Here is a 26,354-nt window from a genome sequence, read left to right as displayed (position 1 = left end):
CACTGGGTAAGAGGAAGGATTTATGGCAGCGGTTCCAGTTCCATAGATGCTTTCACAAACACAGGCATAGCCCCTCCAACATCCACCACCAGGCTCGGAGGAAAGCTGAGGCATTGCTGCCCTCAGGCGGCAGCACGACGCAGCAGATCAATGCCAGGCAGGCTGCGGGATCCCCAGAATGCCCTGGCTTTCCCCCTACCTCACATCCTGGGTACCTCCATCCTCTATGGAGGGGAGGGGAGAGGAGGGGAGGGGAGGGGAGGGGAGGGGAGGGGGGAGGGGGAGGGGAGGGGAAATTGGCTTGTCCATATGGTGGCAAACATACCCCCACCTTGCCCTTTTTGCAGTGAAAAATTAAAGTGCAGAGAGGTGGGGGATCTGCCTAAGGCTGGCTATGAGCAGGAGGTGTTGGTGGGTAGGTGTGACCCACCAGGCAGCCCAGGAGTTAGGCCTGCCTTCATTCTGCCTCACTGCATGAGTCCACATCCTCACCCCCCCCTGGGTGTATGATCCCTGCAGCACAGCGTGCCATGGTCCTCATCCAGCGCTGTTTCAGCTCCTCTGTGTCGGCCAGGAAGGTGTAGACCTGCTGGGACTGTTCCAGCTGGAAGAGGTGTCGGGCGTTGCCCTGTGGCAGGTCCCTCACCTGGTAGCCCAGCAGCGGAATGGAGGTGTGGGCTCGGACATCCTGCCAAGAGAGAACACAGCAATGAAAGGCAGGGAATCTAAGCACTGGTCTGTCCCTTGCAGATGGAGCTGAGCCCAGCCTTACCTGGGGGGCTGCATAAATGTACAGCACAAGGGGATCATCCCATGGGATAACAAACCAGCCCCTCATGCCTCCCTTGCCATTCCTGTCCAGCAGCTGCAGGGAACTGCACAGAAGACTCCTGCCTGATATCTCTGCGGCTCCTTTCTGCCAAAAAAAAAAACAGCCAACAAATCTCTAAACACCCAGTGTTAGTGGAGGCAGAAAGGGCACTGATCAAAGGACTGGGGATGGCAGCAGAGCTTGGAGGAGCAGGGCACAGGGAGGATGGGCAGAGAGGGGTACAACTGACCTCCAGGATGCCTTTGTGCTTCCACTCCTGGTCCTCCAGCACTACATGGCCCATCAGGAAGACATAGCATTCCTGACATACACGGTTTAGGCGGTTCCCATCATACTGCAGCTTCACCTTGTGTTCTGAGCAGCGAGCGCACACCACCTACAACCATCAGACATGGACACTGATGGGGCTAGGGTAGGACTGGGACATCCCTATGACTCCATGAGGAGCTGAGGGCCAGGAAACAGCCCCAAGCCCAGGTAAAGGGGTGCAGAGTGTACAAAGGCTGCATTCCTGGCCCAACTGCTCAGGCCAGAAGGGAAGGGAGGAGTTGGGGGACAGGGTAACCCACGTATCCACAAGCTCTACAGTGGTGTCTGCGGCGCATGATGGCATTGAAGGGCTCCTTGCAGCGCATGCACATGGTCACCAAGTTGTCCCGCACCCACTGTGGGGCTCGGCGGCCCAGCTCTTCTGTCTGAGGGTGGGAAACGGCATCGCTGGGGCTGGCTAGCCATGGTCAGGGTGGTCCTGCTCACACTCCTTTCAGCCTCCCCAGGCCCTCTGCACTTACTCGTCCCTCCCCAGTCTGCCCCCACTAGTCCTGTAGGGTTTAGCTTAGGAAACTGAGGCACAGCAAAGTGTGATCTCCCTGAGCTTCAGCGTAAGGGGATGCTGGAGACAGACAGGACATGGGAAGGGCAGGAGGGTTACCCTGAGTGTGGCGTTTCCTGTCTCCAGCCCACGCACAACCATCTTAAAGCTCTCACTCCTCTTCTCCTTCCTGTCAATGGCATCCTGGAAAGCCTAGAAGGGAAGGCAGGGCTGGAAGGACAGATAGGGGGGCTATCCAAACACTGACAGGTAGGGGATCAGCACCCTTGGGGACCCAGGCATCCAGCTGGTGTGAGATGTGCCACCTCTCAGAGCACTCAGCAGTACCTTGATCCAGGCATTCATTTCCTCCCCAGACCTAAGTGTAAAAAGGGAGATGGATGAGCTGGCATCCCTCCTCCCTGAGGAGACATGGGGCCATCACACTTTCCCTTACCTGGCCTGCAGCTCCAGCGTCCGCTGCTTTCCCGAGACCAGGAAGGTGTGAGGGAATTGCATGTCATTCAGCTCCCGCACCTGAGAGACACCAAAAGAACATGGGGAGCAGCTGAACAAATGTCCAGCTCAAAGGGACCTCCATCTGTGAAGTGAGGAACAGGGAGTTCCCTCAGGCAGAAGCCCTTCAGCCCCTCAAATCCATGCATGACATTGCAATGCGATCCCACAGGATCAGACTGCAACCAGTCCCCCTCCCCCACAAAGTCATCCCCGGCTCCAAATTCTTCCTTCCTTCCCAGGAAGTACAAGGCACTACACCCCAGAGAGGGCTGCATTTGGAGGAAGCCTCTGAAACTGTTCCCCAGGGCCTTGGGGAAAGCACAAAGACAAAGGGCTTGTCTGACCTTCATGCCATCCATGTCAATGCGGAGGCGGACCTGGAACTCAGCGCCCACCTGAATGACCTTAGGCACGCAGTACAGCAGCATGTTGTTGAACTGTGCAGGAGAAGGAGAGTGTGGGTCTGTGCCCAGCAACCTATCTGCTCAGGGCTGGGGGGTTCCCTAGGATCAAGGGTCCCTCAGACCCTAGGAGCTGAGCTGGTCCCTGGGAAGGATTTGGAATAAAAAGTGCCTACTTCTGCCCCAGCCCTCTCCCACCCTGCAAAGGCAAAGCACTCCAGGATTCTGGCATCCCCCAGGGAATCAGAGGTTCCCAAACACATGGAGCCCTGAACCAGGGTGTTCAAACCCCCCAGATCTGAAATAATCCCTTCTATACAGAGATGAGCCACCAACACCCCTGGCCGAGCTGTCTGCCCCTCTCGCCATCCCTATCCCACCTGCTCCCTGCCCCTTCCCCCTGGAATCCTGGCTCCCACCAGGAACAGGTACTTCTCCGATGTGCTGTTGTTGCGGGTTGAGATTTTTTGGACTGGCCCCTCCTTGATCAGCTCGTTGGAGGGATCCACAATGTCATCTTCAAGGCCCAGTCTCTGGTAGACCTCCCAGAGGTTCTGCAGCCGCTCCTGGGGGAGGCAGGGGGACCTGTCTGGGAGGGAGCTGAACAGCTACCACCTTGTCACACCTGGGTCCCCTCCAGCCCCAGCCCAGCTGCTGAGTACTGGGGGAGATGGCACATCTCACTCACCCCAGACTGACCTTCACAAGCAGCTTCCAGACTGGAAACAGCCTGTCACAACACAGCTGATGCTACAGGCATTACTTCCCCAGGCTTGGGGAGATGGGGGTCAGATATCAAAAGCAGAGTCTAACCTCCCCGGCTGAACCCTGCCCCATTCTGGGCAGGGTTTTGCTCTATTCTGAGTTGCACAGCAATGAGGCCATAAGGAAATCTGGCAGAGAGCCAGCACATCACCATGCCATGACTTGCAAAGCACTGCCAGCTGGGACAGGCACTCACCATCTCGGCAATAGCTGAATTTGAATGCTTGGCCACCATGAAAATCATCTCCAGGGCCTCTGCAAGGAAAAGAGAAAGGAAGAAGGGTTAAACACCTGCTGTGGAGAGGTAGGAGAAAACTCCTGCATCTGTCCTCACCAGGAACCACACATGCAGTGGCTGCTGTCCTACCCTGGACACCATCTGAATGGCCCTGAGCCTGGGTCCAGCTAGACTGTGCAGCAGAGACAGTTGTGGGGGGACACACACAGTGCTAATTTATCCTCCATCCCAGCTGGACTGGGAACTGCTGTTATCCACATGGTTGTGATACCTCCCCTGGTCATCGCAGATCTCCCTGCAGGGAAATGCTCTGCAGCAGGGCACCTTGTCCTGAAACCATCACCCACCTTTCCCAACAACTTTCACAAACCCTAAAGGGGTCAGAAAAGGGTCAGACTGAGAGGTTTATCCGAGAGCATCTGTTGAGAGGGCCCAGGTAGCCTGATGCCCATGTACAACACCAGGAGCTGTCAATTCCCCTACCAACCCACCCTGCTGCTCAGGGAGCTCTTACTCTCTGCATCATGCCGATCTGGGGACTCAGGCGGCAGTTTTTGGACATAGTCTTTCAGGAGGAGTTCATAGCGTGGGATCCTCTGCACTGGTTCCAGCATATGGTGCTGCAGTGTTAGGTTAGCACAGACCTTCCTCTTCTGACCCACGCACAGAGAAAGAAACAGTAAACACAGCAGTTCCTACTCTCCTCTGCTTCCTCCCTGGAGGGAGATTTTGGGAAGCATTGCTGTGGTCCCCCCACACTGCCATGGCCTATCACCTGGATGTCAGCAATGAGCTCCTGAAAGGGCAGTGACTTCTCTGTCCAGACAGTTATGAGCTCCATAGCCTTGTTGAAGTTCTTCACATATTCACCGTACATTTTCAGGAATGGTGCAAGCTTCTGGATCACATCCCCGATCCTCGGGTGGGAGTTCCTGCAGTAGGGAATCGCAGCTTCCTCAGACCATAGCGAAGATGGACAGCAAGAGATAAAAAAAGGGGGGCAGTTCGTGCATGACAGAGGACAGAGGTTTATGGCTGAGGCCTGCTACATCCCCATACACCTCCCCACTCTCTAGAACAGGTACATGGCCAGCCAGCCTTGGCATTCATTCCTGAGAACACCCCTAAGCCACATGAGATGTCACTCCCCTTTTCAGAAATAGCTTAATCTGGGCTGGACTGTTTTAAGGAAGTGCTCTCCAGCACAAAGACGTCTGGAGCAAAACAGGCTTGAACTCTCTAGTCCTATTGGGAGGCCAAATTCACCACTACTCCCTTATTCTGGGAAATTAACCCAGGCATCCTGCGCCCTCCCCTCCCACAGCTCACCAATCCTCCATGCGCTTCTGCAGCTCTGGCAGGAAGAACTTGGCATGGAACTGGTAGATGGAGGAAATGTTGGAGAAGATCATTTTTACCACCTCCTCTGGGACTGTCTTCCCATTTTTGGCTTCTTTCATCAGCTCTGTATAGAATACCTGGAAGAAAGGTAGGAGAAGATCACATTTGAGATCATCCAAGGAACCTGAATGTGCACAAGTCCAAGGGACCTGACAAAATGCATCCACAGGGCCTGATGGAACTGGTGGATGAAGTTACTAAGCCACTATCCATCGTATTTGAGAAGCTGTGGCAGTCTGTTGAAGTTCTCAGTGAGTGGAAAAGGACAAACTTAAACCCCATCTTTAAAAAGGGAAAAAAGGAAGACCCAGGGAACAGACCTGGCAGGCCAGTCAGTCTCACCTCTGTGCTTGGCAAGATCATGGAGCAGATCCTCCTGGAAACTATGCTAAGGCACACAGAGAACAGAGAGGTGATTTGTGACAGCCAACATGGCTTCACTAAAGGCAGATCGTGCCGGACGAAATTTAGTGGCTTTCTACAACAGAGTTAAAGCATTGGTGGATAAGGGAAGAGCAACTGATATCATCTACCTGGACACATGCAAAGCACCTGACACTGCACTGCACAACATTCTTTTCTCCAAACTGGAGAGACATGGATTTGATGGATGGACCACTCGGTGGGTAAGGAATTGATTGGATGGTCGCACTTAGAGTTGCAGTCAACAGCTCGATGTCCAGGTGGAGACCAGTGACGAGCGGTGTCCCACAGGGGGTCGGTATTGGGACCGGCACTGCTTAACATCTGTCCTGGTTTCAGGTAGGACAGAGTTAATTTTCCTCCTAGTAGCTGGCAGGGTGCTATGTTTTGGATTAGAATGAGAAGAGCGCTGATAACATGCTGATGTTTTAATTGTTGTAGAGCAGTGCTTACACCAAGTCAAGGACTTTTCAGCTTCTCGCTCTGTCCTGCTAGCGAGCAGGCTGGGGGTGCAGCAGGAGCTGGGAGGGGACAGACCCAGGACAGCTGACCCAAACTGGCCAAAGGGGTATTCCATACCATCTGACGTCATGCTGAACAATATATAGGGGTGGCTAGCCGGGGTGGGGGGCCGGCTGCTCGGGGATAGGCTGGGCATCGGTCAACGGGTGGTGAGCAATTGCATTGTGCATCACTTACTTCGTACACATTATTACTATTAATACTATTATGATTATTATTATTATTATTATTATTATTATTATTATTGTTATTCTTTTCCCTGTCTTAATAAACTGTCTTTATCTCAACTCACAGACTTCACTTTCCCGTTTCTCTCCCCCATCCCGGAGAGGGAGGGGGGAGGGTGAGCGAACGGCTGTGTGGTGTTTGGCTGCCAGCAGGGCTAAACCACAACAACATCTTTGTCAGTGACATGGACAGTGGGATTGAGTGCACCCTCGGCAAGTTTGCTGATGAGACCAAGCTGCTTGGTGTGGTCAACACACTGGAGGGAAGGGCTGCCATCCAGAGAGACCTGGACAGGACTGACAGCTGGGCCTGGGCAAACCTCATGAGGTTCAACAAGGCTAAGTGCAAGGGCCTGCACCTGGGTCGAGGCAATCCCAAGCACAAAGACAGGCTGGGCGATGAAGTGAAAAGAGACCAGCCCTGTGGAGAAGGCCTTGAGGGTACTGGTGGATGAAAGACTGAACATGAGTCAGCAATGTGCCCTTGCAGCCCCGAAAGCCAATTGTATCTTGAGCTGCATGAGAAGAAGTATGGCCAGCAGGTCAAGGGAGGTGATTCTCCCACCCTGCTCTGCTCTCCATGAGACCCTATCATCTGCAGTGCTGCATTCAGCTCTGGAGCCCCCAGCATAAGAAAGACATGGACCTGTTAGAGCTGGACCTGTCCAGAGGAGGCTCATAACGATGATCAGAAGCTGGAGCACTTCTGCTATGAGGACAGACTGAGAGAGTTGGAGTTGAGTTCAGCCTGGAGAAGAGAAGGATCCAGGGAGGCCTTATAGCAGTATTCCAGTACTTAAAGGGGGCCTACAAGAAAGCTGGAGAGAGACTCTATCAGGGAGCACAGGAATAGGACAAGGAGTAATGGCTTTAAGGTAAAAGAGGGTAGATTTAGATTAGACGTTAGGAAGAAATTCTTTACTATGAGGGTGGTAAGGCACTGGAACAGGCTGTCCAGAAAAGCTGTGGATGCCCCATCCCTGGTAGTGTTCAAGGCCAGGCTGGATGGGGCTTTGAGCAACCTGGTCTGGTGGAAGGTGTTCATGCCCGTGGCAGATGAGTAGGAACTTGGTGGTCTTTGAAGTCCCTCCCAACTCAAACAATTCTGTGATTCTATGACTCTATGATTTTGTGATTCTCTGGCTGTGACGACCAGCAACCCAGCAAGGCTCACATCTGCACAGACTCATTCTTTCCATAACCTCTAGGAAACAGTTCCTGGCCTGTGCACACACTGAGCTGAGCCCAGGCACTGCCACACTATCCCAGCCCTGTCAAGGAGCACAAGACAACTGCTAACTGTGGCCCGTGCCTTGGTCCTGCCTGGTTTGTCAGCATGGGCTGCCCAGGCTGTGCTAGTGGGGGCTGTCACTTCCCAGGCTTGCATGTGCCTTTCCACTCCCCAGCTCACCTGGTCAAGAAGGTGGAGGCGGTTGACGTAAGCCTGCTCTGTCTCCAGCAGCTCCAGAGCGATTTTCTTTTCCTCTGGCTCCTGCATGAGGAGAAGGGCTCAGTCTCATGGGCAGTGATGTGAGCTGTCCCTAACAGCCTGAGGGGATCCAGCTCTGTTCCGCAGGGTTCAGAGCCCACAGTCCAGCTGGAAGTGGACCTTGCTCTGGGTCAGGGCAAAGGAAGGGCTTCAACAGTGTGTGAAAACAAAGCTGTTTGCGGGCTGTGGGGAAGCTTGGCTCACATTCTCACAGGTCACTCCTTTCTCCATGCCTGTTTCTCCTAGGGCAATACAGGCCTAGTGATCTCATACAGTAGGGCAGCGTGGGGAGGGTTAACCCCATGGTCTGCAGTTCCACCAAGGCATCTGAATGAGACCTGCAGAAATGCATCTGCAGTTGGCACAGGTGACGCTGTGGGACCAACCCAGCAGGGCCCACCTGAGCATCCGACCCCCATGCTATAGTTATATCAGAGCTAGAAGACACAAGCTCTGCCTGGATCTATCTGACTACAGGGAATTTGTGCCCAAAGCACCAGGAACAGGGCCACTTCTCCGTCGCCCCCTGCACCAGACCTTGAAGGGGCAGTGACTTGCTCAGCAGAGACCTCAGCTCTGATCCAGCACACACAACTGGGTGCGGGCACCCACCAGCTTACCAGGAACCACCTCCGGAGCTCACCTTGCTGCCAGCTTCGAGGCCTGGATCCTGCTGCCTCCTCCAGTTGTCCCCGCTGATCTTGTGTCGGAAAGAACGAAGGCATTTGAAGCTAAGCCCCTTCTGACCTTGCTGCTCTTTTTGCCCTGCTGCTGAGGCCTTCCTCTGCTGCTGTTCCTCCTCCTCCTCACTCTCTTGCTCTGCTTGGTGCCTGGCAGCCATATGGGAGAAGTTCTCGCCCTGGCTGGCTGAGGATGCTGGAAGCTGTTGGGGCTGGCTGGTCACAGGACAAGTCTGGCCATGCAGAGAGTGTTGGTCCCTCCAGGGGAATTTGCCAAGCCTGCAAGGGGGGGAACCAGTATGATCAGCTGCCCCAGCACAGTGCAGGCCTCCCGGCTCCCAACCCATAGGCTGGCTTTCCCACAGCACTGCCCTGAGCTGGCCTAGGATCAGGCTACCATCCTCAAGCAAGGTGGCAGGAAACGTCAGCACCTCAGTGCTGATGCTACCCTGCTCTGCCACAACCCTGCTGATACAATCCAGTGTCTGAAAGCCTATATGTAGTCTGAGGGTGACATGATCCAGTCTCTCCTCTCCTGGTTCCTCCTGCTGGTGTGGTTAATCCCCATCCTGCTCTGCAAGAGCACAGCTCAGCCATTTATCCCATCCACAGGCAGCATGAGCCATCTTAGCCTTTCAGACTTGCACAAGTCACATGTCTCCTTGGCACAGCCCATCACTTCCTCTCAGGCATCACTAGGTGGGAGCAATCTGAAATCTGAGGCTTTGCTGGGTTTCCTGCCCTGCCCCAGGCTCTTCTCCTCCCCACTCCTGATGTCTCCTTGCAATTGCACACAAACATGTCACCATGTTTTGCTGAAGGTTTCCAGCCAAAATTCTGGGATGCAACAGACCACCTGGACGTTTTCCCCTCCCACTTCAGTGTTTCTTCCCAGAGATGTGTCTCTGCCAACTTGTTCCCCATGTCTCCATATGCTTGACTTGGCATGGTGCTCTTCAAGCCACTTCCAGTCTGGATCTCTAGTTTAAAACTCATTTTACTAATTGTGCTAGGACCTGACTTGGGAAACCTGACAGCCTCTGAATGCCTCTCACCAACTCAACAACTTTCAAGACAATGCCAGTCCTTGATCATCCCAGACTTTATCCTTTCAACCTTCCTCCCCAGGGACATGACAAATCCCACATGAAGACCACTTCCATCTCTGGGCTCACACCATCACTTCGGATTCATGTCAGACAAAGCTTGACTGTATTTTTTATCCATGGAAGGGCATCATCCCTGTTCCCAGCAGGATCCTCTTCCACTTCAAGTCCACGCCATTCAGCTTTGGTGCTAGCAAATGGCACATCTGGATCTTTGCTTGCTCCCAGCTGTTTAATGCCCAAAGTGCAGACCTGTCATTTGCAGCACTGGAACAGCTCTGGCTTTCTGTCTACTGCTGCCGTGGAGCCAAAGCAGGGAACCAGCTGTCCTGGGCACAAGGCTTTAAAAGCCAAATAGCCAAGAGGTCTCAGCCCTGAGGAAGGTTTGTGGTTTTGCAGAAGGGTGATCTTTTAGTGACTTTCTCTCTTCTCTTTTCTGGCAAAGACAAGGAAGACAAATCCAGAGCAGCACCTTGAAGATGACGGCAGTGAGCTGTCTGTCACCTGAGAGCTGGTTGTTTAGTAAATTCCTCCAGGCAGAAACTAGTAAGACATCCAGTGGTGGCCTGCAGACAGGAATGGAATGAGGAGGAGAAAAGCAGGATGAAACTGGACATAAAACCATGAAGTTGCAGACAGGAAGTGACTCAATAGCAGACACTCATCTGAAGAGGAGGACAGATCTATCCCCACATGGACCAGCATGTGTCTGTGAGCTTGTGAGGGCATCCGCAGCCACGCACACCTGTCCTTGGAGGCAGTCATAGTCCTTCATGTGATAGAGATGCTTTATCCATCACTCCAAGTGCCTCCCAGACCTGTGTCAGTCTAAATCCGCTGCTGAGATCCAACAGGGAACTTCTCTCTTTCTATTTGCAGTATGACTTGTGCTGACTTAGGCTAAGCTGTTTTCTGTTCCAGAAAACTTGTTTCCAGGTTCTACAGCTTCCTCCAAAAGCGATAAAAGTTACTTTTATTTCCCCTAACTCAAACACATGCAAACAACAAACACACTGCAGCAGCAAAATGGGGATAGATCAAAGACCACAAGTGGTTCCAACACAACATCACAAGACAAATTGTGACTGTAGGACCATGGGAACAACCATGCTACTCTGAAGCCATCCAGAGCACAAAGGTCAAGCAAAGCACACAATGCAGGCAAAGCACCTGGAGCAGAAGGAAATCTTATGTCTCGCCATCTTTAGGAAGGGCTGCAAAACCAAGGCTCACTGACAGCACCTCACAGATATAAGAAAAGGCAAGATTTGGTATCCCTATTTAGCAGATAGGAAAACCGAGGCACTGACCACAAACACGACCCACCCCAAGCCTCAGAACCACTTCACTAGGGCAAGGCACATCACCAGCCCTGACTCTGGCCTATGCTGTTTGTCATCCCGTGTGATCTGCAGGTCCCAGCTCATGCTTCAAGTGAAGATGCTGTTTTACAGAGCAGCCACACAGCCTGAAAGGCATTCACTGCCCCCCCACACACACTCCCTTGCAAGATGCTTTCTGTTCCCCTTCCTAGGGGTCATACTGCTGCAAACAACTGGATGTCTGAAGCTGGTGTCTGAGGCTTAGGCCCTCCTAGACACTCAAGCAGCCGATTTCCAAGGACTGCAAAGTGCCCAGCTGTCTACCTGCTGGCCCAGAGCTCGTGCAGCTGCTCTGGTCAGAAGAGTTGCAGAGGAAGCTGGAGGTGTACTGGTGGAGCTATGGCAGGAAGCGTGCACACCTACCGCCCCAAGCCATACTTGTCACTGGGTGAGAACTGTCTGCATGTTTGCAAACCAAAATCCTCTTCTCCAGAAGCAGCAGAAAAACAACATTCAGCAGGCAGGCTAACTGCAAAGGTACTGAGCCTAAACCTGATCCTGGCACAGAAACCTCCAGCAAAGTCAGTCACCTCCTAGCTGAGGTTTTCAGACTTTTCTCCATGACCTGCAGCACGAGAAAAGCTGCAGGGCAAATCTGAGTGCTAAAGAAGAACAGATTACGCAATCGCCTTTCCCCACAGCCTCCAAACCACCTCCACCACGGGTCTTCTTTCCAAAACCCACACTACGTGGAGCCCTAATGCACCTGCAGTGCCCCTGACGTGTGCTCCTTACCCACAGTCTTCAAACACAGCCACCAGGTTCAGCACGCTCCGCTCACTGCCCGCCTCCCCCCTCCATGGCACAGGCCGTGTCAGCTGGGAGCAGAGCCCGGTTGTATCGATGGAGCTGCGGGGGCAGGTGACTGTGGCTCCCTGCCACGGCCCTGAGCCTTTCCCTCCCTTACTCCGCTTCGAGATGTCCCTGGGACCCACAGCACGGACCAGCTGCTGTCGCTTCTGCAGCAGATGAGCTTTTATCTGGGGTGGCCTCAAAAAGGAAAAGGAAAGAGGAAGCGCACCAGGTTGCGAGGAGAAGCTCTCAGAAACACTGGGAATTTGTTCAGCCCGGCCCCAACCTGGCCGCGGCACCAAAGGCAGGGCAGCAGCAGGGCGGCTGCAACGCCACTAGCCCGCTTCGTGTGCCGGCCCGCGGCAAGCCGGCGGCGGCGGGGCTGTGCCGGGGCAGCCCCCACGGGGCCCGGCACTGCGAGGGGCCGCGACCGGGCTGCGAGGGAGCGGAGCTGAGGCTCCTTGGCCCTGCAGGGCTGCCCTGGCGCGGGGGGACACGAGCCCGCGGGAGAACGGCGCGCTGGGGCCAGCCTCTTGCGGAGAGGCACCGTGCCCTCGCCCCGCCGCAGCCGCCCCTGCCCGGCCCCGTCACGGCCTCCTCGAGGCCGCACCTACGGCGCCAGCCCCCCCCGCGGCGCTGCCGGGCCGCTGCCGAGCCTCCGCCGCGTTGCCCCCCCCCCAGCCCCCCCGCTCCCGCCATGGTCCCGCCCGCGACCCCTCCGCCTCTCCTGCCATGGTCCCGCCCGCGCGCTCCCCCTCCCCTCACACGTCCGCGCGGCGCAGGCGCGGTGGCGGCGGGGCCATGGCGGACGCGGCGCAGCTGCCCCCGGAGGCGCAGACGCCCCCTGTCGGCGGCCCCGGGCCGGGGCCGGGGCCGGGCCGGGCCGAGGGCGCCGAGGGCACCGAGGGCCTGTTCGTGGTGCTGGGCGCCGGGCTCGCCGCTGCCAGCCACCCGCTGCTCTACGTCAAGCTGCTTGTCCAGGTCCGTGGCTGGCGGCGGGGCGGTGAGGGGCGAACCCCCGCGTGGAGGGGTCCGAGGGGGGCCTGTGTGAGGGGGGGTGCCGGGCCCCCTGTGTGGCGGGGCAGGGGGTGCCCCGTGCACCGGGACCCCCGTTTAACGGGGCAGGAGGGACCCCCGACACGGGGGGATGAGGACACCCCGTGTAAGGAGGGACTGCGCTGTACTGACCCAGCGGAGACGTCTGTGCGACGGGGACCGCGGTGTGAAGGGGAGCGGGGCGCTGGGTAGTACCTGTGTCGTGGCAGGGCGCTCAGCGAGTGCCGCGGGAGGGCAAACCCCGCGTGTACCAGGGTTATAACGGGACCTCTGTATGACAGGGGAGGGGGACCGCTGTTTGACTGAGGGGATAAGGGCATCTTGTGTGTATAGTTAACCTAGATAATGGGGGAAAGCGGCACCTGTATAATGGGGCAATGAGGGGTCCCCATTGCCCAGGGTCCACCTGTATAGCAGAGGATGGCACCCTCTCTAATGGGGATCCCTATGGCAGAGTGGGGGACCTACATATAATTGGGAGGATGAGGGTAGCTATAAAATAGGGAGCCTTATATATTAGGAGGATGAGAATACTTTCAGTGACAGGGAATAGAAAATCATATAGAATGGAGGGACAAAGACCCAAATGTGCAGTGGGGACTTCTTTAAAAGAGAGGAATTGAGACCTCTTTATATGACAGCAGGTGGGGACCCATATAAAATGGCACAGATGAGGATACCCATGCAGTGGGGACTCCTATATAATAAAAGATGAGACGTTCCTTTATAATGGGGGGTTGAGGATCCACAGTATCCTGAGAACCTCTCTGTAATGGGAACTCCTATAAAATGAGAGCGATGAGGACCCCCATTCTCCAGAGACCCTGTTTAATGGGAAGGGGACTGCCCATGTCATGGGACCCCCATCTATCATATGGTAACTGAGTGGGACATGGCCCTTCAGCATCTCAGGAAGATGGAATCAAGGCCATGTGGTCTGTTAGGTTCAGGAATGCCAGAACTGCTTTGGGAACCTGCTTATGGGGTTTCTCCTGCAGGTTGGGCATGAGCCACTACCTCCAACCATTGGAAGAAACGTGCTGGGAAAGAAAGTACTGTACCTGCCTGGCTTCTTCACCTATGGTGAGTGTTCCTCCAGGCCAGCCCACACACGCTGAGTGCAATGCTGGACCCAGCCTCCAGCTGCTCTTCCACCTTCCCAGCTGCACCCTTGGTCTCATTCTGAGGCTGCATTGAGACATTATATGCTACCACCAGTTGCACAGCCATCAGATTTATGTACCTGTTGTTATGAGGACAACAGGAGACAAGGAGGTGGTAGCCCAGACTGCATCCCCCTCCTTTGGCATGTTGCACTGGCTTGTTTCCATAGCTGAGGGTGCAGTGGGGGTTTGTGTGGTGGGGGTTTGTTGGTGGAGGGTTTTGCATGTATTAGAGATAGTGCATTGTGTTTCTTTTCTACAAAACAGCACTGCAATAACTTGGCCTCCTGCCCAGCTCATTTGTATTGTAGGTGGAGCCCTAAAGGGACAAAAATACCGTGAAAGGGGAAGGTAATATATTTCTCTCTGTGGGTGCAGCATGGGAGAGGCAGGTGAATACTGCCTGAAAGTAGGGCCTACTTTCACAGGTGTGCGGAGCTTTGGGGAAGGTGAGCCCTGAGAGTCAAATGGGGCCAATCCCAAAATCAGACAGCAGTACTTGAGGGTGAGGAGCCAAGAGCAGGAGCAGTACAAAAACACTGCAAGCTGGGACACCCAGAGCTAGAAACTCTCCAGTGCTGTGCTTTGGAAGATGATGCATTTTCCAAATAGATTTACAGCACTGGGTGAGGGAGATGGGCACTGCCTTCACTCGGGACAGCAGAAGATGGGGAGCAGGAACAGTCAGTACCTGCAAACTCACGGTGGGTTGTATTCCCCCCTGTTATACCAGGGACAGATCGGCTCCTTTGGCTTTTTTTTTGTCTGGAAACCTGTCTGGGAGAAGGTGACAGGGCAGGAGCGGAACCTGGCTTTGCAAGGTCTGTATTTACCCTGACTCTGACCCTTCAGGGCAGAGGGAGAAGGTTACAACACACAACACAAGAGATTATCCCACCCTACCTTAGTTCAGTCCAGACTGCCGTGTAGCCATTTCAGGTAAGCAAAAACAGTCAAAGGATGCACTCATCCTTCCAGTTTAGACAGATGTGACAAAGAATAGTTAAGGTTTCTTTGCAACCTATAAGAAATTTATTTAGAGCTTTTATAATAAAACATTTACGGCAGGACTGCAGAGCAGTTGCTGTGACTTCCAGAGGTCCGGCGTGGTTTCAGCTGAATACTGAAGTGGGGCAGGGTGCTCTCCACAGGTCGGCTGTATCCCAGCTGACAGCAGCCTGGTCTTTTCTTACCCAGCCAGACACATTGTGAAAGTGGATGGGAGAAGAGGCCTCTTCCGTGGTCTTACTCCTCGCCTCATCTCAAGCACTTTATCGACCATCACCAGGGGGAGTGTGAAGAAGGTAAAGGTCGGCTTCTCTCTCCATAAATCATCTTGCTGGGGCAGACAGTGCTACTGGAGAAGAGCAACAGAGCCTGCATGTACTTGCACCCAGCCATGACTGAACATGGAGGATTAAAGTACCCATTCCACTCCACCACCTGATGGCTCTAAATAGTCCTCCAGGACAGAAGGAAAGCAGTGCCCGTATCCCCAGAACTTACTTTCTAAAGAATCTTACTTGAATTTGACCAGTCACTTGCCTTTTATTTTTCACAAGCAGTCTCATGGTAGTTTTCCTCTGTTTTACTTTCCATCCTTCCTTCTGCTGTCTTCCTCCTTGCCTGTTTTTCTCCTGTAGTTTAGAGCACAACTGCTCATGGTTTCCTTCCAGTCCTCAGAAATCAAGGGCTTGTGGGTCAGCATCTCTATCAGTTTTGGCCATATGTTTCTTCTCTCCTGCTCAGGCCTTTCCACTGGAGGATATGGAGCATGTTTCTAACAAGGATGATATGAAGACTTCCCTTAGGAAAGTGGTGAAAGAGGTGAGAAATGGATATTGCATGTTAATGAGTGATTAGGGAGATCACACTGGGAATGTGCCCAAAGAGCAAAGGAAGCTTAAACTGTGGCTTGTGGGTGAAATTACTTGGAGGGAAACTCTGGGTAAAAAGACTGAAGTATTTAGTAGCCATTATGTCCAGATGTGGAATATTTCATAGAAATAGAGGTTTACTGTGAAAAACAGATTTAAAAACAGGTCTGGGACCTGAAGTGAGCTTTCCTACACTAAGGGAAAGGGCCTGATCTGTGCAGGTGGAGCTTTTCACACAGCTGTGGCGTTTTCTCCCTTTCCCAGACATCTCACGAGATGATGATGCAGTGTGTGTCTCGGGTCGTGTCACATCCACTGCATGGTGAGTCCTGTCCCTCTGCCTGGCTGTCCTCTCCAGATTGAGGAATCCTTCCCTGGCTGAGGATCACTTCCAAAATCCTGTTTCCTTGATGTGGTTTTCTATTAGAAGTGGCTTTGTATGAAACCACAGAACAGATGTGGGTCCCAAGTGGTCTCTTGGGAAGGCTGATACTCGGACTGGCCTTCAGGGACCAACCCAAATGAGCAGTGAGGTGGTCTCTTCTCACTCATCTTAGAGTTTGTCATAGAGGTCCCATTGGGGTTGGGGCCAGAAATCCCTCCCTCCACTTAGAAACTAAGGGAAAGCACTGTTTTCTAATGAGCCTTGCAGTGATGAGGACCACTGAGAGGAGCTGATTTGAGAGGAGAAAAGGGGTGGCAGAAGGATAGGGTTGCATTTTCCTTCACCTCCATCACAACTCAAACTTGATTTGTTTGTCAGCTTATGTTTTTGTTCTCCTAGTGATCTCTATGCGCTGCATGGTCCAGTTCATAGGCCGGGAAGTCAAATACAGGTGAATGGCTGCAGCACTGAATGAAGAGTGTGGGCACACAGAAGCACGAGTCCTGGAGTCAGGCATGCCTGATGTTCCCACACAGTGGGGGATATGGTGACCCAGGAGGTTTGGGAGACTGAAAAGTAAATCTGAGCTGTGGATAGAGGTTGGATGAGCATGGGGTGAAGGGATGTGGGAAGGCTGGACTTTGTCCCTTCACATGCCTCTCAGTTCAGCCTTGTGCCAGTGGGTGTTTTGGTGGCTGCAGTGCACCTTGCTGATTACTCAGTGAGCTTTCTGCCTTTTTGCTTTATATGTTAATAGAAGGGGAAGCCATCAAAAAAACAGAATAGGGTGGAATACATAATACAAAGCATTGCTGCAGCCCTCCTGTAGTCCGCATGATTTTTCCAAGCCTTTTTCAGTAGTACCTGCCCCTCTGCAGGGCAGAACCATACATGCAGCCACCTGAAAGTGTACTGGGCACAACTGCAGCTAACACGTGTCACCAGCTGTCACCAGTTCCCAGGGGCACAGCAGAAGAATCAGCCTAATCAAAGCACTTTACATGCCATAGTTGTGGCACACTTACCCACTCACACAAAGCCAATCACAGCTCTTCTAGCTTCAGCATTTAAACATAGATGTCAGCAAGTTGAGTACCGGAGTTATTGCAGATTGGCAGAGCACAGACACTACCCTTCTTCATGAGTTGAGGATCAGAATGATGCTGCCTGCTACATTGATGGCAGGGTGACTTGTGGGGGGGACTCTACTATGGCCACATGAAGCTGTGCAGGACAGAGATGGAGCAACCTCTGCAAGCTTGTTCTTTTCCTTTCTTGGCAGCGGTGTGTTCAGTGCCATCGTCAGGATATTTAAGGAAGAAGGGATTCTGGGATTCTTCGTGTACGTGAGTTGTTTAAATACCGTCTCCTGTAGTCAGAAGATGCCGATGGCTCTCCTGGCTATGATTCCAACTTCACTGAAAGGAGTTGTGCTGAGCTCCCTCCTCCCTGAAACCTTGTGTGACTGCAGGACTCTCACATCACTCCCATGAGCACAGATTAAAGCTGTGGCTTTGACAGAGCTCCAGTTGGACCATTAAGTTTGCCTCAGACCTTATCTTCAATCAAATTTTCAGAGCCCAGGGAAAACTGTATTTTTTCTTACCTTTCTTTTTCCCTTGTACTTCTATGTGTTTCAGTGAAGGAGCGTTTAAAGCATTTGTTTGTGCAGCAGGCACCAAGATCAAGTGCAACAATGAGGCCCTTTGTTGAAATAAAAGCCAGGCCCTGGATAAGAAGTACATTCCTCAGCAGAGCACCATGGGTGCTTGTAATGAGTTGGTGCTTTGCTCTGGCAACAGGTTTGTCTGTACAGCAGGAGCAGGACACTGCATAGTGCGGCAGCATTACTGCCTGTACCAGCTTGCCTGAAGGAGCTCAGACTGCACTTAAAAAGCGTGGTGAATTGACAGCATCACTAAAGAGAAAGTCTAGCAGACACCTTTTTTTAAACCCTTTATTAACACTTCTTGACTTTTTCTCACATCTATATAGAACAGAACTACCTGCTGCCTCTGTTCCCAGTGGAGAGGTAACTTGCTTTATTATGTCAATAATAGTAAAGGCAGCTCCAAAATTTCAGGAGGGGCTTTCAAGCCTGAAATATTTGGCTTTGGAATCACAAAATCTGGGCTTCCAGATTAAATATAAATGCATCAGGAAAGGATGAGCAGTCACAGGGGGTCTCACTCTGTTCTTCCCCAAGGGGAAAGGGCCAGAGGTCTGTAGAGACCTTGTCAATCAAGTGTCACCATATCTTTTGTGGTCTACAGCTATTCTTCAGGATCTGCAGCCCCAGATCTCCATTAAATACAGCTTCCTCCAGGATGTTCCATGTGCTCTTGCTGAGCTCCTCTTTCCTCCAACTCCCTAGAAAACAGTCTGTGAAAAGAGCCAGCTGTGTTCTCTTCCTCCGTATAAAATAAACACTTGGTAGCCTAATTAAACTTAACAGTTAACAAGAAAGGCTTTAACATAACCCAGAATGTCTCAGGAGGGCTCTGAATTTATACATGCTCTGCAACTCAGCTAGGTAATCACACTACAGTAAGAGGAACACAAACTACATTTGTAAGACCAAACTGTTGCTGTTCTGCTCTCAGCACTTCTAATGAAATCCAAACACATCCATTCCCTTAAAATCATTGAGGAGCACTTATTTCTCATGGTCTGACAACCTCTACACAGCCATAGCACAATATTGGCACATTCTCATTCTGGTTGCATGACCAGCTGGAGAAAAAGACATTTCAATGAGTGGACTTCTTAATTCCCCTGATATCTTAGCAGTCTCCTGCAGCCAGCAGACCAGAATGATGTTCTATGGACTCTGAAATGGGCACTGAAATTGCTGCACATGGTCAGTTCAAAGATGGCTTGTCCTACCCCGCCCCACACTGGAGTTTCTCCTGCTGGGTTGCATGAAGCAAGTAGGTCACGTCACTGTACATCATACAGGCTTCCTCATTGGTCTTCTGCTCTGAGCTTTTTAATGACTTGCTGTCTTCTAAGAATTTGTTCCTCATCCAAATGTCCTTGGACATCTCATCAGGTGTGAGAGCTGTAGTGCAAATTAATTTCTTCTTGGTCCCCTTTTGCAGCTCTCAGACCCCTGGTCTCCAGCCATCCTTTAAGCACAAACCCAACATTCATCATTACTTGGATGACTGGGGATAGAGAGGGGTATGATTCTTATTGCAAATGGAACAAGTGGTCTGATTCTGTATCAACAGATGAGTGAGGCTTTACTTACAAGCCTGGCATGGCACAATCCTGGACCACCCCTCTGTTTCTGGAGTTGCTTAAGTCTCTGTTGTATCAGTGGTAGTTCAGGAATCTTCTTAAGACTTTACTTTGAGTTAGATGAGGGATTTTTATTATTTTTTGTTGTTGTTACACAGGCTGAATGCAAAGCAGACAATCCCTGGGACCAGACAGCTTTGATTTCTTTGTCCTGCCTTTTGCTGTCATGTATCAAGTCTGACTTAAATCAGCAGATCTTCTGTTGAACATGTGTGCTGTGCCTGGCCTCAAGACCTTGGTTGCATCTCCAGAGCTGCCTGGGCCTTGGCAATACACAGGTTGTCTCCAAAAACTGTAAAAACCAAGCAGGCGGAGCAGGCTGGTTCAGAGCATGCTGTCCCAATTGCTGTTCTTCTGCTGCAGCAATCAGAGCAGGAAACAAAATTAATCCCCTGCCCCAAAGTCTCTAATAAGCCCCTATTAGACTTATTTTGAGAAGAACTGTCTTAATACATCTGGTGAAACACAGGTTTAAAACACACCTGGATCCTTTTGCAGTGTAACAACTGCAAAGCCAAAGCAGGAGGCCTGAGGTTTGGTGAATATGCTGGCAGAGCAGATGCTGCTGAGGCTCTGACAAACTGTAGAAATGCTCAGAAATGCTTCATTAATGTTTTAGTGCCAGAAGCTGGGGGTGCTCATGCTGCTGGGATCTCAGTACTGGGTTTTGAGAGGGATAAGCCAAAGCAGCAAGTCAACCCCTGTCTCTGTGCTCCCAGGTGGCAGCAGGGACCCAGCCTGGACTTGGAGACTAGGAAGATCAGAGGGGCTAAGGTGCTGCCCCCAGTTAATCCCACTTTGCACTAGAGCAGACTTGGTAGGAAGCCCCTCCCCTCCCCCCCCCCCCATTTTAATTTCTAAAAGGAGAGGGAGGTGGTCATCAGAGATGACCTTCTAATTCTTTATCCAGAAGAGCATCTGCAAAATGAGCTTAACAGGAACCTGCTCCATCTGTGTTTTGCCTGGGTTTCAGAGCAGGAGCTGGGCTGAGAAGGTATTTGGGGTAGAACAAGGGGACTTGGCTGAGTCATACCCCAACAAGAGATCCAAAACTTCCTAGTCATAGCATCCCCTGGCTGGAGCAGCTAGCAGCACAAACAACCGCTTCTGAAGGCCAGGAGAGATCTTCCCTGAAGTCTCTCCTTCTCCCTAAATAAAGATGCATTATGGGGAGCAGGGTTCCTTCATGCTGGTAGAGGAAAGGAGGGCTCCAAAGGCAGCACTTGGACCCTTCTGCACCTCATTCCCATGTTTTTGCCATTGCAGTGGTGTAGTCCCTCACATCCTGGGGGATGTCATCTTCCTCTGGTGCTGCAATCTCTTGGCTCACTTCATCAACACCTATGCAGTGGACGATAATGTGAGTGGAAGTGCCCAATGGAGGGCTTGGGGGTCCGTACAGAGCACTCGGAGTTGTAAGGAGTTAATGGGGAGGGGAGACTAATTTAATACAAATAGACAGTGGGTTTAGGATAAAGCCCTGTAAAGTGCTATATACGCCATGTCTAATCAGGGCACTGTTCTAGCTGCAGTTTGAGGTTCAGGTTTGATAGCAAATGTCTTCCCTGAGTCTCAACAGGGATGTAGTGTGGTTACCCCATTGCTTTCTGTCTTGTTCCTATGCCCCAGGCTCATCATCTCAGGCTCACAGAGATGTCTCATAGCGACGGGGACAGCTTGGTGGCATCTGCCTCCTCCACAATGCTTTTGTTTCTCTTTCCAGTTCAGCCAGGCATCGGTGATCCGGAGCTACACTAAATTTGTGATGGGGGTATGTAGGCAACTGCCATGTCATTGCTTTGCTTCCTGCTATCTGTGGGGTGAGAGCTCATGGTCTGAGGACAAAGGCAGGTGCGTTTGAAGTCTGTACTTTGTATCCAGGATAACTTTGCTAACACACAAAAGGTAGAACTACTGTTTTTGGCATGAACATGTAGAGATGCTACCAGTTTTTTTGTGCTTTCAGATTGCTATGAGCATGCTGACATACCCGTTCCTTCTCGTGGGAGACCTCATGGCAGTGAACAACTGTGGGTATGTCTGTCACACTGAGATCTAACTCTATCCCTTCCTTTCAGCCCCTTGTTGTCTGAAGCCTCTGCTAATGATTGTAAAGCTTTCATGCAGAACCATAAACTATATGGTTTCCTGTCTCAGATTACTTAAAATTTTAGATCAGAGGGCACAGACAAGAGCAGGATAAAAGCACAAATGGAGAGGAATAGGGAGAGTTCTGGTGGTGCAGCCTGATCTAAACTAGACCAGAGGCAGAAGGGATCAAAGAGAGGATGCTGACTCCAGGGAGCAGCATGAGGAAAAACAAAACTCTTAATGCAGCAAGGGAAGACAGGCACAGGTGGGGCAGGACCAGACAGTAATACCTCCTTCACCCAGCTTGCTTTCCCAATTCCACTGCTGCTTGTGTCTTCCTATGTATGTGCTTATGGGAATGGGACTGGATCTGACCCACTGGAATAAGGCTGTCTTGATATCTGCTCCTTCTTGAAGGTATAGATACAGCCCATAGTCCTGCACTCTTAATGTATCCAGGTAATGCACCTTGTTTGTACACTCCAGGGGTAATTAAATTACAGAATCACGAAATGTTAGGGATTGAAAGGGACCTTGAAAGATCATCTAGTCCAATCCCCCTGATGGAGCAGGGACACCTACATCAGGTCACACAGGAATGCGTCCAGGTGGGTTTTGAATGTCTCCAGAGAAGGAGACTCCACAACCCCCGGGGGCAGCCTGTTCCAGTGTCACCCTCACTATGAAAAAGCTTCATCTCAAATTTAAGCGGAACCTCCTGTGTTCCAGCTTGCACCCATTGCCCCTTGTCCTATCATTAGATGTCACTGAGAAGAGCCTGGCTCTGTCCTCCTGACACTCACCCTTTCCATATTTATAAACATTAATGAGGTCACCCCTCAGTCTCCTCCAAGCTAAAGAGACCCAACTCCCCCAGCCTTTCCTCCTAAGGGAGATGCTCCACTCCCTTAATCATCTTTGTGGCTCTGCACTGGACTCTCTCAAGCAGTTCCCTGTCCTTTTTGAACTGAGTGGCCCAGAACTGGACACAATATCCCAGATGTGGTCTCACCAGCACAGAGTAGAGGGGGAGGAGAACCTCTCTCTACCTACTAACCACACCCCTTCTGATACACCCCAGGATGCCACTGGCCTTCTTGGCCACAAGGGCACGGTGCTGGCTCATGGTCGTCCCGCTGTCTGCCGAGACCCCCAGGTCCCTTTCCCCTACAGTGCTCTCCAGCAGGGCAGTCCCCAACTTATACTGGTGTCTGAAGTTGTTCTTGCCCAGATGCAGGACTCTACACTTGCCCTCATTATATTTTATTAAATTTCTCCCTGCCCAACTCTCCAGCCTGTCTAGGTCCTGCTGGATGGCAGGGGGACCATAAATGACATGATCTGCTGCAGTATAAGTAACAAGCTGATGATCTGGCCTTCAGCCCAGTGCAGACACTGTGTACTCATTTACATTCATCACTGCTTGTTTTATCTCTGTCTGGATAACGTGACATCTGTACAGACCATCTTGGCTATTTCTCTTTGCCATGCAGGTTGCGTGCTGGCCTCCCTCCCTACGCTCCCGTGTTCACGTCCTGGATCCATTGCTGGAGGTATCTCAGTGCCCAGGTGAGGGAGTGGGGTACACACAAGGCTTTGGACTCCCTCTGCTCTTTCCTGAGGGCTCTGGCACTGCCCAATGAGTACCTGTGCTGCACCCTTTATGTGCTTGGTAACTATCTCCATCCCTCCAGTTATGGCTCTGGTACCAGGCGTGACAGCACTTAGTGTGCCTGTGTTACCTGAGCTTGCAGCCTGCAATCTTTTAGCAAAGGCATTGCACACAGCAAAGCCCCATGGCTCTGCCCCTCTCCATCAGCCATCCTTGCTGGAAGTACCTGACCTCAGTGCTCATGAGGCTGAAGGCCCACTTTCTCCTTCTTAGCAACCAGGGGTGCTAAGGGTTTGCAGCCATGCAGCAGGCACAACTCTGTCCCTGCTAGTCTAGCAGTCAGGCGACGCTGCGGCTGCCCTAACCCCAGCGCTCTCCTCCTCAGGGGCAGCTGTTCCGTGGCTCCAGCCTGCTATTCCGCAGAGCGCCTGTGCAAGCAGCCTGCTTCCCCGTCGACTGACTCCAGCTTGCAGGGAGAGGCGATGAACCTGGATTCCTCAAAAGACCCTAAGATTTTTCCATATATATATATATATATATATTTGTTCTTTTTGATCCAAAGGCTGTGGTGCCAGAACAAGACACTCTTCAGCAAGGCCTGCAACAAGTTGACCTGCAGAGATCTGGCTTCAGGCTCCAGCTTGATCAAAGTCCCATCCTCATGGCTGCCTTGACCAGGGCGCATAGAAGAGTTGTTTGTTTGGTCTGGGCTGTGAGTCTGGAGTCACTGAGGAAGTCTGGGAAACCAGAAAATGCCCAGGTACTAAATGAGCCTGAGATGCTGGGACAAAAGACTGCTTTGTTCTGCCTGAGCTGAGAAGCAGCAAGAGATCAAAGGCTGCCTTGCTGAGAAGGCAACAACAGCACAGCCAGCCTCCTGTCTCATCTCTTCTGGAGAGGGCAATTATTTGTTTGGCAGGTAGCTTATGCTGGGCAAGGTCAACCCTGAAACCCATACTTAAGGTGTTGAGGGTATCTGAAAACTAGGGAGTACCCCTGGAAGGGAAGTAATATCAAAACAGAAGAGAGAAACAGCCCCACTACAAAGAGCAATGCAGTCCTTAAGAGACAGGTATGACTTATCTCAAGGACAGTGGCAGAACTTGAACACGGAGAAGGCACTGGGGGAGGGATGTTCACTGTACATGCTGACTGCTTTGGGTAGGGCACATTTAGGATACATCTTCCAGCTGGCAGGACTCCTGCCAAACCTGAGCATCACCATGTCTCTGGTGGACACAGAGCCATGTGATAGCACTGGGTTGCTGTGTGGCATTGGCCTGGTGCTGCAAATGTAAGGGTTTGCCTTTTTTTCACTGTGGAGTGAAGGAGTAAACCTGAGGCTGGACAAAGGTTTGCAAGGAGTCAGGGGTCATGGACTCCGCACATGCAGGGCTTGCCTTTGCATATCAGAGTTTACCTGTGACAGCAGCGCAAGATTCATTCTCAGCTCCCCTTTCAGAGGTTTTGTTGGGGGGGGGGAGGTTGCTTTTTAACCAGTCTGTGCTGCTACCACAGCCAGGTGGATTTCCCCAACTCCAGCTCCCCATGAAGCAGTCTTTTGCACAGTTCAGTGTGTTACTGCACTCCCTGGGAAGAGGTTTTGGGGCCCTAAGCAAGCTCCCATGTGCTGCTGCTGCAGCTGGGGTGTTGCAGCCCACCCTGGTCCCTTCAGGATGTCAACCTGCTGTTGCATGGGCATTTTCCTCTATCAGAGGGGCTTGATCCGTACCTCGAAGCTGAGGCCTGCAGGAGGAAGGGCCAGCACCAGTGCATGTGGGACCTGCAGTCCCCAAACTAGCTCCCTTTGGTGTTGTGGATTCAGTCCTGTCTGTCCTCCCTTCCTCATGTACAGTTTTGTGTTACGTTAACAATACTCAATGCATGGCCCTATCTCCTAACACCAGAGATCATCTCAAAGAGTATTTAACTATACTCCAAAATACAGCTATAAAACATCTCTTCTTGATTGATTCCTTTTTTAGAAGTGTTGATTTCTTTTGTACAGTAGGATCCCTCACTTGGGAAGGGCTTCCAGTTAAGATAAGCAATCCTCTCCCCTCCCCTCCCCCCAGAAGTAGGGGCTGAAACAGCTGTTGCTAACTCAGATTGCCACTGATACTTCTCAGCTCCATGGAAGGTCAGCAATTTTAGGCTGAGCAAACTGCATTGGGTGCACCTGGACCAAGGGTGGAGACAGCAGTAGTCTTCCCAGAATGACAGAATGTTAGGGATTGAAAGGGACCTTGAAAGATCATCTAGTCCAATCCCCCTTCCAAAGCAGGAACACCTAGATTAGGTTACACGGGAATGCGTCCAGGTGGGTTTTGAATGTCTCCAGCGAAGGAGACTCCACAACCCCCGGGGGCAGCCTGTTCCAGTGTTCTGTCACCCTCACTATGAAAAAGCTTCATCTCAAATTTAAGCGGAGCCTCCTGTGTTCCAGCTTGCACCCATTGCCCCTTGTCCTATCATTGGGTGTCACTGAGAAGAGCCTGGCTCTGTCCTCCTGACACTCACCCTTTCCATATTTATAAACATTAATGAGGTCACCCCTCAGTCTCCTCCAAGCTAAAGAGACCCAACTCCCCCAGCCTTTCCTCCTAAGGGAGATGCTCCACTCCCTTAATCATCTTTGTGGCTCTGCACTGTTTAGCTGTCATGGCTACTTGAAACATGATAAAGCAGGTGTTTGTAGTTAAAATTGTCCCTGAGCATTTCTGGAAGGTACAGAAACCCTTTGCTCCTGGTCTGAGCTCATCAGGTGGGCTCAGCCCCTCTATCCTCCCCTGTGTTGTTTACAGGGGCCTCACCCTCCTGTCTTAATGCGTTAGTTGGTTTCTTGCCTATTGCAACATTGGGCACTGCATCCCCTAGATCACACAACACCTGCTCAGGAACTTTATCCTTTATCCTCAAACTTAAGGCCACCATCTGCTGATGATATACCTCTAAAACCTGTAAAAGCCTCCTACACCTACACAGCCTGGTTGCAGTCACTGCACTGAAAAGTACGATTTCCATTAACCAGTTCACCTAAATCTGCACTAGAGCCAGCCTGCTATTCCTGCTCAGTTCACTGAGCCCCCACAACCTTTGCAGGACACACAATTCTTACTTGGTAAGGCTTTTGGCCAATTAAATGAAAACCAGGTTTCAAAGGCCCAAGGTAGCACATACGAGGTAATGCAGATCCTCAGGCTTACCTTGGAGCAAGGGCTGTCATTCATACAATGATTAAATGTTTCCTTACTTCCTCTTTCTAACCCTAGTTTTTCT

General features: G+C 51.8%; 2 protein-coding genes across 5 annotated transcripts; one reads left to right on the top strand and one right to left on the bottom strand.

The window, feature by feature from the left end:
• Window positions 1-492: 492 nt before the first annotated feature.
• On the bottom strand, window positions 493-7,637 carry FGD2 (FYVE, RhoGEF and PH domain containing 2; the record flags this gene model as incomplete). The annotated part of the gene is made up of 14 exons (XM_035570622.1): window positions 7,551-7,637; window positions 4,896-5,044; window positions 4,342-4,498; window positions 4,081-4,219; window positions 3,525-3,583; window positions 2,983-3,129; window positions 2,507-2,599; window positions 2,101-2,180; window positions 1,992-2,022; window positions 1,764-1,856; window positions 1,402-1,527; window positions 1,062-1,208; window positions 773-916; window positions 493-688 (listed from the first exon to the last, which is right to left on the bottom strand). Coding segments are annotated over exons 1-14 (1,648 nt in total), but the record flags the coding sequence as incomplete, so codon positions are not given.
• A 4,738-nt stretch (window positions 7,638-12,375) lies between these two features.
• MTCH1 (mitochondrial carrier 1) lies at window positions 12,376-25,035 on the top strand. Of its 4 annotated transcripts, none has more exons than XM_050715370.1 (12): window positions 12,376-12,569; window positions 13,643-13,727; window positions 15,005-15,111; window positions 15,557-15,634; window positions 15,949-16,006; window positions 16,469-16,520; window positions 17,352-17,411; window positions 20,639-20,732; window positions 21,096-21,143; window positions 21,339-21,406; window positions 22,957-23,032; window positions 23,638-25,035. In XM_050715370.1, the coding sequence occupies exons 1-12, from the start codon at window positions 12,390-12,392 to the stop codon at window positions 23,890-23,892; spliced, it is 1,161 nt and encodes a 386-aa protein (XP_050571327.1). In that variant the 5' UTR covers window positions 12,376-12,389; the 3' UTR covers window positions 23,893-25,035. The 4 variants fall into 4 exon arrangements, with proteins under 4 accessions (XP_050571327.1, XP_035426502.2, XP_050571329.1 ...); XM_035570609.2 differs by having other exon boundaries at window positions 16,448-16,520; XM_050715372.1 differs by having other exon boundaries at window positions 16,448-16,520; window positions 23,461-25,035.
• The last annotated feature ends 1,319 nt before the right edge of the window (window positions 25,036-26,354 follow it).

Source organism: Cygnus atratus, chromosome 24 (genome assembly GCF_013377495.2).
Source record: "Cygnus atratus isolate AKBS03 ecotype Queensland, Australia chromosome 24, CAtr_DNAZoo_HiC_assembly, whole genome shotgun sequence".
NCBI classification, from domain to species: domain Eukaryota; kingdom Metazoa; phylum Chordata; class Aves; order Anseriformes; family Anatidae; genus Cygnus; species Cygnus atratus.
Note: the sequence above shows the minus strand (reverse complement) of the source record. Positions and strands in the feature narration are given on the sequence as shown.